Source organism: Bidens hawaiensis, unplaced genomic scaffold (assembly GCF_021521415.1).
Source record: "Bidens hawaiensis isolate Kalapana, Puna unplaced genomic scaffold, B.hawaiensis_p1.1 tig00039679_1, whole genome shotgun sequence".
NCBI classification, from domain to species: Eukaryota; Viridiplantae; Streptophyta; class Magnoliopsida; order Asterales; family Asteraceae; genus Bidens; species Bidens hawaiensis.
Genome location: NW_027496996.1, coordinates 127,583 through 140,043, shown reverse-complemented (window position 1 = coordinate 140,043; position 12,461 = coordinate 127,583). Strand labels below are relative to the sequence as shown.

Sequence of the window (12,461 nt, the reverse complement as noted above, 5' to 3'; positions counted from 1 at the left end):
GGAAATTAGTCGGAAAAATATTTCCTAGGAGCGTTTTTCCGACAAATGCTATTACTCGGTACTTTGTCGCAAATCCGTGGTTCCAACTATTTACCCACTATTTTTTTTTCGGAAAACCTTCAGTTATTTAGTAGTCTTTATATGTTAGCTAGCATTGACTTGTTTGACCCAAAATGTGCACGTATGCATACGTAAATATGCATATTTGGACGTATAGGTTTGACGAAAACTGCCCATTTGACATTTTTTTGTATTTTTTAATATAGGATCGGGTTGACGAGGCTGAGTCTCTCAGTGGTGCACTCGGTTAGTATCATTGTTAAGACCAAGGTATTGAGAAAAAGGTGAAAAGTAGAACCCCCGATGTGGAGTGCATGTACCAACCACAATATCGCAATGGGACTTCATGCAATCATGAAGACAACGATTATATGGATGAAGATAGTAATTAGTTATAATAATTTGCCGTTGTTTTGTAATGCCATTATCTAAACTATTTAATTTAACATTTTGTAATTAGTTTTAACGCTTCTTTTAATTTATGGTTTGTTTTTAATTATGGGAAATTTTTAGTTTTATAATTTTGCTTTTATTTGGTAAAAAAGCATGAAAATATATAAAAATAAAAAAATTGAAAATCAAAAACCTTTTAGCGAAACATGTCATCTCTACAAGGTATACTTTTATTAAATAATTTTTAATAGATACCTTTTAGTGATGACATATCATTGCTAATGGGTGGAATTTATTTTAACATATAAGAAATTTCGTTGCAATAGAATCGATATTGTTTTTAATAATTGTTTGTTTTTATTTAGCAGAAAATTAAGTGACGAGCCCAAATACGATGATATGTTGTTGCTATAGACCATCCTAGAGCGGCGACATCTTTTACATTTGTGTCATTACTAGGGTGACAACATATCATCGCTAAAAGAGGCAAACAAATTCGTTTTATCAAGTAAGTACTATAAGTAACTTTCTTTGTGTTAATAGAAAACTGTTGTATAATTAACCAAATTATATTTAACTATATTAAAGGTTTCATTTGACCAGAATCAACTATATGTAATATAGATACCCGTTTGGCTAAGTTTTCTTAGTCAATTGAAACTTAGTAGTTATATTAATTTTGATTCAAAAATCAAAATACTTAGCGTTTTTGTTTTTAAACAATTTGATTAACCCTTTAATCGCACTAATTTAAACTTAAGTCTGGATAGGGCTACACGTTCAAATAAAAGAAAAAGAAATCAAAAGAATTAGAAGATTGATTAAGTGTCGGTTATAAACTAACTAAATATATATGCATGCATGGTGACTTATATATATGTGTAGTTATATCACTTGTTGATTAAGATATCACAACCCTCATTAAACTACATCCTCATTCAACGTATCGATCATGGAAGCACCCCAGAGAGTAGTCGACGTGATGATGAACCTTCAAATAGCTCACAACCGTCTTCTCGGGTCACCGAACAGTTGGCAGAATCAATTCAATCAAGTGCTATCTCGTGATCAAGATCGCATGATCACTCATCAACACCACCAATGGCAGGACACTATCGATCCTCTTAAACTTGTTTGCGGCAAAGTTATTGGTCGTGGATCTTTCGGGGTGGTTCACAAGGGTTCATACAAAGGCCAAACAGTAGCAGGTAAGTTCATGAATACTTTTATTATTTTCTTGTGGATTTGATGTCATGTTTTTATAAGGTTTTGATTGTTTTCTTGTTCTTTTAGTGAAAATTCTTGATTTCGGCAACACGCGGGTTACAAAAGCCATGATGGAGTGCATGAAGAATGATTTCATGAAAGAAGCTTGTTTATGGCAACATCTTGATCATCCTAATGTCACAAAGGTACAATGTCTGATGACCTGATCTCTTACATGGGAGTCAATTATAGTACATGCATATATATTAAACGTAAAGTATAATGAAACCTATATTAAGATAATTACTAGCATGCACTATATATATTAAGAGGGTGTTTGGTTGAGCTTATTTTTTTTGCTTATTGCTTTTTGGAATTGCCCCTCCAAAAAGCAATAAGAAAAAAAAATAAGCTTAGCCAAACACCCCGTAAGATAATTACTGGCATGCACCACGGGTGTTTTACGGTTCGGTTTAAAACGCGGTCACCGGTTTGGTTTACGATAGGTTTCTTTTACTAACTTTTGGTCGGTCGGTTTCTAAATTTTCAAACCTTTTCAAAGTTTTCAAACAGTATAAAAACTGAACCTAACCATTCTCGAAAGATTATTTAAGTAAATTTCAATTTTTTTAAGTATTTATATTACTGTAGTCTTATTTTTATTAGATTATGGATGTTTACCTTTCTGCATATGTCATTTTTTGTTAATGATCTTGAATTTATTTGTTGGGTTATAGCTAGAGATAGAAGGACTATAGTAGTAATTTGTTTGAATATGAACTAAGATGCTGAATAACCGGATGAATTGTATAATTTTTGCAAATTTTTTGAACCATGAACTGAAATATGAATGACTTGTTTAACTATGCTTGAAGAAGGTTTGTATTTAATTTAAGGGTTCGACTATGTTCCATTTTCATGTAACACTAAAAACATGTTTAAAGGGGTTGTCTAAACCATGAAATCAAACCGGAACCAAAACGGTAATTCGATTTTAGTTTTCAACGGTTCAGTTTCGGTTTTTAATGACAAAAAACCCTTGTTAACGGTTTGGCTTATGACTTGAACTACAAACCGCCAAAATCGGACCGTGAGCAACCCTAGCATACACATATACAACTAAATGATTCCTTACCATCTAATCATCTTGTAATTTTCAGATGATTGGAGCGACTATGTCAATGAAGACAAATTCAAGCAATAAGAACAAGAAATCCAAAACCGAAAGTAATTGTTGTATTGTATCTGAATTGGTAAAAGGAGGCTCGCTAAGATCATACCTGTTTAAGAACCGTGAGAAGAAGCTGCATTTGAAAACTGTTATTCAATTTGCTCTTGATATTGCAAACGGGTACGTAATCTACATATTACTTCTTAATAGTTAATTTAAAATTTCATAAATGATATGCTCATGAACATTTTGATTTTAACTGATAGGTTGAGTTACCTACATTCGAAGAAAATAATCCATCGTGATGTGAAGCCTGATAATATACTTATCGACAATAACAATAAAATAAAACTCGCTGATTTTGGAGAATCTGTTTACGAGCCGCTAGAGTTATTCATCATGAGTGATGAGATCGGGACTTGGGGTTATATGGCTCCTGAGGTATGATTTCTTTTATAACCTTACATTTATACTTAACTCTTTATATTATTGACTACTTAGTTTTAAAAATGTTGTGGTGATGTAGGTTGTAAGCAGAAAACCATATGGACATAAATGTGACGTGTATGGCTTTGGGATTTGTTTATGGGAGATATATTGTTGCGATGTGGCATATACATATGATTTAGAAAACATCCCAGCAAATATTTACAAGGTATGCATATTTTTGTTACAATTTACGTCTTAGGTAGAATTTAATATTTAATATTAAAATAAACTAACGTTTTATCGTAACTACAGGATATAAGGCCAACCATACCCGTGAATTGTCCAAGATCGTTGGCTCGATTAATTGAACAATGTTGGGACACAGATCCGAAGAAGAGATCCGAGATGAAGGACGTGGTCGTTGAACTAGAAGACATCATAAAATCTGAAGGGTGGCAAACATCGTCAACAAATCATAATGGCCCTTATGATTGCTTTGGGTTCTTTAGCTGTGCAAGTTAAGAGTAGATTGGAACAAGTAGTGCCGGTTAATTTTCATTTAAACTAATGCCTACATTGAAGATAAATAGGGATTGTTTTCTTGTATAACGTATACCATCTATTTGTATTGATGATATATACAATGAAAATATTATGAAGCAATTTATAGAGTTATGAAATTATTAATTATACCGTAACTTTACAAGTTAGCCCTTCAAACTTAATTTCCTTTGAACATTTATCACCAAATCTCACACATTTACATGTCCCATTCAACTTAAAACAGTATAATTTCCTTTGAACATTTTTCATCCAACTTTCATACATTTTACATGTCCTATTCCACAAATCTTTTAGAAACCTTTAGATTTTCAACTTTATAATTTCCACAAATTTTTCACCAAAGAGTATAATTTCCTTTCACCAAACTTTGATAACATAAACTTTTGCTACAAATTTTTAACCTTTCAACTTTGATCACAACAATAATTTTACACTTTCACAATACTTTAAAACTTTCAACCTTTTCCACAAATCTTTTAGAAACCTTTAGATTTTTAACTTTGGACACAAAATTTTTAACGCAATGAACTAGACCAGTACGACGATAGCAACTGAGATTATGTCTCGTTCCCATTGCAATGTGTGGTAGCTTTTAAACATGTAATACATTTAACACGTTTCGCCACGCCACATAAAATAAATATTTATTTTAACTTATAGTAGAGTTGTTGCATCAACACTTTTAACCTATTTATTTTTATCTGTATATATCATTATGTTACTATAAATGATACCTTTTAAAATAATAATTTATAATATTATTTCAAAATACAATATTTTTTGTTGGTAAACTGTCTTTAATGTTTTATTTCTCAGAGTTTACTTATTTAAGCATTTGAAAGAACTATTTAATAGGAAGCTTTATGTTTTTTTTGAACGATCTAACAAATATAATTAGTACTAAAACACTAGCAAGGACTAGAAACGCCCAAGAAACAAACACCGAAAAAACAACAAAACAAAAGCAAACAACTAGCATTCTACCGCCCAAGTGTCTGTTACAACTGGAAACAACACAATCATCCCAAGAGAGACTCTATTTACCTCTATTTTTTATCCAAAGAAAAACCATCAATTTTACTTCCTCACCAAACTCAAAAGATGAACTGGGGTGTTGGAATGTACTAACGAGTTTCTCTCTTTCCAAAGACACCCAGCCGTAATTAAACAAATAACTTGGAACACTTTTGCATTCTCCTTAGGTAGAGCCGAGTGCTTATTTAGTTACACCATTGCGCTATCACACTCCACATAGTTTAGGCTAAACCACATGTGACAAATAAATGTCCCACTGATTCCTCCGTTTCCCCCACAAATCGAACACCTAGACGAACTTATCTTCCATTTTACCCGAGCATCAAACATTGCTTGGCAATTAAGAACCGCCCTCCAAGCCACAAAACCAGCCTTCTTCTAGATTTGCCTATTCCATTACAAAAGGTAAATCAGAGTTTGAGAAGAATTACTAAAAAAGAGTTTCTTTATTTCACATGAAACTCCATCATCTGCAAGGGACAAATGTCTCACCTTCATAATTTTGGAGGAGTTGTCTCAATTCCTCAATCTCATCGGCACCAGGTTGTTGGAAGTAATTTCATAATTATAGCATGTTTCCTAATTGTTGTGTAATTATAATAGGTAATGTCTTGGTATCAGAGCCAAGCTCAAGAAATCGATAATATATCGGCGGCGATCGGATTGCAAGTGGTTACTAGTGGCAGGAAACGAGTAGGTTGTTTGTACGGCGACAACTTGGAAACAAGTTGCCGAGTTGGTTTCTGATCAGGGTGTTCGGCTAGCTAAGAAAGTTCGGCGCGAAACAATATTGATCGAAAGTTGTTTGTGTGAGTTAATTGGCTTTATGATTAAATAAGTGAAAAAATGGTTTTCCTTTTCATCCAGGTTACAAGTCAAAGCTCTTGTTTGGGTTTAATTAATTTCTGTGGTGGTCTTGCAATTCGAAAAGAGAAAAGGGCCCGTGGAATTTTTATTCTTTTTGTGGACTTGTGGGGTTAGGAAAAGAAAAAAAATAGTCAAGAGAAGGCACACCACAAACAAAGAATTAGAGAAAAAAAAAAGTTATATTTTACTTTACTGGTTAAATAAGTAGGGTTTGACCATCATTAAGTGACAGGTTATTTTGGGTTGAACAAGTGTCTAATTCAAAGTTTGTTTTTATACGGTTTGAATAAGTTATGTTTTGATCTAAGGGTTTGATTTGTTGGATCGAACCGGGTGCTCACTAAGAAGATCAAGAAGATTGTTGTTCTCTCGATTAGATGACCGGAATCGCAGCCAAAGGAGTGGTTATTCGAGTTCATACGACTGAGTGAATGGTCAGGGACAATGTCACAAAGGTAGTCGATTTTTGGGGAGCCGAAGAACACATCTATAGATCAAGAAAAGTTCTAGGGAGATGAAGGCCAAGATGGTTGTGAAAACCGAGAAGGTTAAGTTCATGGGTCAAATCAAACGGGGCAGAAAAGACATGCTCGAAGTTGACGAACCACTTATTTCAAGTAGGAAATTAGGGGGTAATTGTTGGAAGTAATTTCCAACTTAATAGGCCCGCCACGTGTAGGTGACCGGTTGGACCTATTGGGCTCGTGGGATTTATTAATATGTAATGGGTTTATGGGGTTACAATTAGGGTATACTATATTTGGTAATGTCTTGATTAGCAAGTTAGGTTAGTCTATATAAACCGAGTTATGGTTAGGCATTATAAAGGGTGAACAAGATGTAACCGAGTTAGGGTTCATTAAGAGTCAAACCGAGTTAGGGTTTGAGAGTTGTAATCAGTTTTTAGAGTGATATTTTCTGATTAATATAAACGAGAGTTATTCGTTTAGTTCGTGTTTGATTATCGATCCGGGACTTGACAGGAAACTCCATAACCCAATCCCATTGACCACAAATCCACCCATCAACCAGATTTTGAAAGGTCATGCTCAAATGGTACCCGACCTCTTAAAGAGCGAGTTTATCTTTACAATTCGGCACCAAGGACCCGTACTCAAGAGCTTTGACAGAATTGCTGACCACGACCATGAAGAGTGATGAAGAGCCCGAATCACTTTCCACCACAACCTCCCTTTCTCGTTTTTATATCACCACCACCATTTTGCTAACAAGGCCGCTTTGTTTCTCGTAATCGGCTGTAACAACGTGAAAATTTCGAGTTCAAAGTATCAACTTTCCAAAGTCCTGGGACTAAATTGCCAAATTCCAAACTTGAGGGTTAGAAATGAAAATTCTGGTTTCTTTTCCTATAGCGCTACGCGATGGATAAAAGGAGAGGTCCATCGCGTACCGCGGTGGAGCCTCTGACACAACGTGACACGTGTGCCACGTGGCACATGGTGGCACCATGTGCCGCCACTTGTCACCACGTGGCAACGCTGCCGCCACGTGGAGCGACGTCTGCCACGTGGCAGACCTACACTCTGTGTCAGCAGACCTATATCGCGATACGCGATAGGTCTGCCCAGGGACCCATCGCGTATCGCGATGGGGACCAAATTTTCGTCTATAAATAGCAGCCAAGGGGTGTTCATTTCCACATCCCAAACTCAGCTTTCCACTCTCTCTCTAGCTTCTCACTAAAACCCGACAATCATATTAACGATCCGTCTCGATAAACGTGTCCCGATCCTTCGATTACATATTAACGTTTCCTCAAAATTGTGCCACCCTCCATCTACATACCAAGATGGTGTTTGTTCTCGAAGTTCGTGCCAACGAGTGTTGAAGATTTGGCGTACCTCGATTTGCGTGTCGAGAAAAGAAAAGCGGCGTCGGAGTGCTGCTCAAGTCCCTAGGATTTCTATACACCACTAAGGTTAGGCGTAATGATGAATTCAATAATTCAATATTATATTCAAGGCTTAAGCCTTAAGTCGAGGTTATACTCGATACCTCGATAAAAGAAAAGAAAAGAAAACATAACAAAGAAATGAATAAAAGAATGAATATTGAATATTATGATTGCATATATATGTGTGTAAGTATATATGATTATATAATTTGTTATGAAAATATTATTTAACGAATAAAGAGTATTCTTAAATAATAAAAGAAAAGATTGTGTTTCTTAGAGAAGAAGAAACGTCGGGTTTTAATATAAACTAAATGTTTATAATTTACTTTTAAACTAAAGGTTTTCAAGTAAATAAGAATTGAACTAAAGGTTCAATCGAGGATTGAGATAAGACTAAAGGTCTTAAGCCGTATCGTGTATCCGACTAACAAATATTTATACTCGTAACTATAGGTTCGAGATAAAGAAGGGAAAGACCCATGGACGGTGAGTGAAGCCGAACCTAAAGAGACAAGGTGAATACGCTCCCAAACTTTTAAACCTGTTTTAAAATAAGTCAAACTTGTTATATGAAATTGTTTACAAGGAACTATGTGTTCCTAAAACCGTTATAACTATGGGTATGAACCTAGCCTTCAGGCTGTGATATACATATGTCTGGATCCTTACATAGGTGGTACTATGCGATGTATGGGCATGATCGCACCACCCTTTGTCGTAGGACGCTATCCTGCAGGGAGTACGACCGTTGTGTATATTTACGGGTACTTAATTAAGACGAACGCTGCGGTGTTTGTGAGGTGACATAGTGTAGAGGCTCTAGTTTATAATGTGTTATTTGACTTTATTATTCCTAAACCACGTTGGGCCGAGGCAGGCGTAGTCTCGAGGGGTAATAAAGTAAAAGAAGTTATTTTGCGTCAACGTGTTCACCAGCATTCGTTGCTGATGTATTTTCTTACATTTTGCAGGTGAACAAGTTTAGCGCTTGGAGTGTCGAAGCGCTATTACAGTTACTTCAAGATTTATACTTAGTCATTACACTACTATTTTTTTCATAGTTGTTTGATTCAAAACAAAAAGATAGATGTAATGTTATGGCAGTTAGTTGACAAATTTGAAGCAAACTACAAATTTGAGTTCAAATAAAAAGATAGCTTGTTCAAGTTCTAACCAGAAGCAAACTATAAATTTAATAAACCGTGAAACCGAACCAGACCCAAACCGTTAGTAACGGTTTGGTTTGTTTTAATATTTAACGGTTCAGTTTTGGTTTTTGATAAACAAGAAACCGTTATCAACGGTTTGGCTTACGGTTTAATCTAAGAACCATCAAAACCGGACCGTGAACACCCCTAATATATATGGTTAACTTGTTTTATTTGTATATATTTGTTGTTAGGTAGGTATGTATATGTATATGGACGAGGACGAATATGATGAGGAAGATGGTAGTCATCTGGATGATGGTGAGAATGATGGTAGTGGTAAGGGTGCTAGCGGTAAGGATGATGTCGGTGATAGGTGAATCGCACGCGTGGGAAGAAAGTATGTTTTTTGATTTCAACATTTTTATTTGCATTGATTATAATTACTGTTAATGTTATAGGTTTGGATCTGGACGTGTTCATAGGAGTGCTTGTGTATTACTAGATCAAAAACTTGATGGAGATTGGATCACATTCAGCATGCTCCCACACAGTGTCTTAAGGGAGATGTTTAGTATCTTTCGGGTAAATATCAGTAAATTATTTGTATACGTTATGATTATTTGTTTTAATTTATTAATTTTATATTTTTTTTGCAGACTCGGTGGATATGGGATCCATGAGATGACCAATACATTTTTGAGGGTTTCGTTAACATTCTTATGGATCATTATCAAGTTAAGATGAATGAACTAACAGAAGAATCAAAAAGGAAAGCTAGGGAGGACAATTACGTTATTGAGGATGCTCGACAGTCGAAGGAGGTGTCATTGTTGTTATTATTATTATTATTATTGTTGTTGTTGTTGTTGTTAATATTATTATTAGTAAGTCAAAGCATATATATATTTTGAAGTTTAGGTATTTTAGGGGTCGTTTTCATATCTATTAGGTATGTGAATTCTTTTTGTTTACATTAATGGTGAAATGAACATGATTTCAGTTTGTAGCTGGTAAAGGTTAGGTTTGGCCTGCATCTATTTTAGTCATATGGTAATTGTTTGCCTAGTGTAAGTTGTTAGGTGATGCATTTTTGGAAAAATATAGTGTAAATTCGGGCGCCATTGTAATTTGTTGTTTAAATCAGGGCTGCCATTGTCCTTTACTCCTTTTTTTTCACAATACCAAATTCACATATAGATAATAGATTGTTTTGTTTTGTTTAACTTATATAGTTATTTCTTTATGTTAAATTTTATTTTCTATTTATGTGGAGCTAAAAAAAAAATTTAAAAACAATAGAACTTCCATCTAATAGTATTTTCACTTGGTGTCTATACTATAAGGCATATTAATTTGCATCACTTAGTTGTATTGAACTTTGGTCAACTTGCTCGAATACCACAATGCTTGACTGTCATATTTCTTTGAACTAGTCAATTTGGCGATTATGCTAGCTTTTGATTAGCATGATAGTATGATCATGTTTTAAGATGACCCGTTAGCATTTTTATTAGCGTTATAATATGTGAATTAATATGTATCATGTATTAATTATATATCTTTTAACAAACTATAGGTCAAAGATGTTTAAGCAAAATTCAAAGAAGAACAAGAGGCTCGACGAAACTTGGAAAACCGCTTGGAACACATGGAAAGAGACTTGGAAAAAGAGCGGGCCGAACGCAAGAAGCTACACCGTCAAATGGAAGGAGACTTGGAAAGAGAGTGGGCTGAACGCGAGAAACTACAAAAACAATTTAAAGAAATTATGAAAAAGTTTGCTGATGAGTGGTTTATTTGGTATTGGCATGTTAAACATATGTTATTTTGTTTGGTATTTCGACAAGTTAAAACATATGTAATTTTGTTAGGTCTTTGCAAGACGATTTGCTTAATTTATATCATGTTTTGTTTTTTTTTTTGGAATTTTAGCTTTTTATAACTTTTTTGGACTAATAATTTAGATTTTTGTTTTTTTTTATTTCATGTTTGTTGAAGTTCTGTGAGAAAAAATAATAAATTAAAATTAACATTTGTCGGAAATTCATCGGTAAAAATAAAACAAAAAATAATAATAAATTAGTTTTTTTGTCGGAAAGTTGTTTGTATCATTAAAATAGTTTTATACTCCCTCTGTCCCATTATAAGTGTCTCAATTTGACTTTTTAAATATTTATTTTGCAACTTTGACCGTAAATAATTTTGTTTGTGTCATATAATACTTGATGAAAATTATATCAATGCAACATACATTTAAAACTCAATCCATTCATATATTTTACATCAAGTATTGTATAGCACAAACAAAACTATTGTCGGTCAAAGTTAAGCAAGAGAGACATGAAAAATCAAACTATGACACTTATAATGGGACGGAGGGAGTATTTAAATAAAATGATTTGTCGTAAAATTGTCGGAAGTTAAATCAAATTAACTATTATGATTACTAATTTTTATGATTAACGAATAAAGAAACATATAAGTAAAATTTTGATTTGTGACTAGTTTCTCGCTAAATGATGGGAATAACCTAAAAATGTTGTTCTCGATAGTTTGTCAGAAATTTAGCGACAAACCATGATTGTCGATATTTTGTGGGAATATTAATAGGAAATTAGTCGGAAAAATATTTCCTAGGAGCGTTTTTCCGACAAATGCTATTACTCGGTACTTTGTCGCAAATCCGTGGTTCCAACTATTTACCCACTATTTTTTTTTCGGAAAACCTTCAGTTATTTAGTAGTCTTTATATGTTAGCTAGCATTGACTTGTTTGACCCAAAATGTGCACGTATGCATACGTAAATATGCATATTTGGACGTATAGGTTTGACGAAAACTGCCCATTTGACATTTTTTTGTATTTTTTAATATAGGATCGGGTTGACGAGGCTGAGTCTCTCAGTGGTGCACTCGGTTAGTATCATTGTTAAGACCAAGGTATTGAGAAAAAGGTGAAAAGTAGAACCCCCGATGTGGAGTGCATGTACCAACCACAATATCGCAATGGGACTTCATGCAATCATGAAGACAACGATTATATGGATGAAGATAGTAATTAGTTATAATAATTTGCCGTTGTTTTGTAATGCCATTATCTAAACTATTTAATTTAACATTTTGTAATTAGTTTTAACGCTTCTTTTAATTTATGGTTTGTTTTTAATTATGGGAAATTTTTAGTTTTATAATTTTGCTTTTATTTGGTAAAAAAGCATGAAAATATATAAAAATAAAAAAATTGAAAATCAAAAACCTTTTAGCGAAACATGTCATCTCTACAAGGTATATTTTTATTAAATAATTTTTAATAGATACCTTTTAGTGATGACATATCATTGCTAATGGGTGGAATTTATTTTAACATATAAGAAATTTCGTTGCAATAGAATCGATATTGTTTTTAATAATTGTTTGTTTTTATTTAGCAGAAAATTAAGTGACGAGCCCAAATACGATGATATGTTGTTGCTATAGACCATCCTAGAGCGGCGACATCTTTTACATTTGTGTCATTACTAGGGTGACAACATATCATCGCTAAAAGAGGCAAACAAATTCGTTTTATCAAGTAAGTACTATAAGTAACTTTCTTTGTGTTAATAGAAAACTGTTGTATAATTAACCAAATTATATTTAACTATATTAAAGGTTTCATTTGACCAGAA

At 33.7% G+C, this 12,461-nt stretch overlaps 1 protein-coding gene across 1 annotated transcript; it reads left to right on the top strand.

The window, feature by feature from the left end:
- The first annotated feature begins 1,405 nt into the window (after window positions 1–1,405).
- LOC143591462 (serine/threonine-protein kinase 52-like) lies at window positions 1,406–9,474 on the top strand. The gene is made up of 9 exons (XM_077071662.1): window positions 1,406–1,661; window positions 1,747–1,865; window positions 2,820–3,010; window positions 3,097–3,271; window positions 3,357–3,485; window positions 3,572–3,772; window positions 9,046–9,167; window positions 9,253–9,376; window positions 9,451–9,474. The coding sequence occupies exons 1-9, from the start codon at window positions 1,406–1,408 to the stop codon at window positions 9,472–9,474; spliced, it is 1,341 nt and encodes a 446-aa protein (XP_076927777.1).
- Window positions 9,475–12,461: the final 2,987 nt, after the last annotated feature.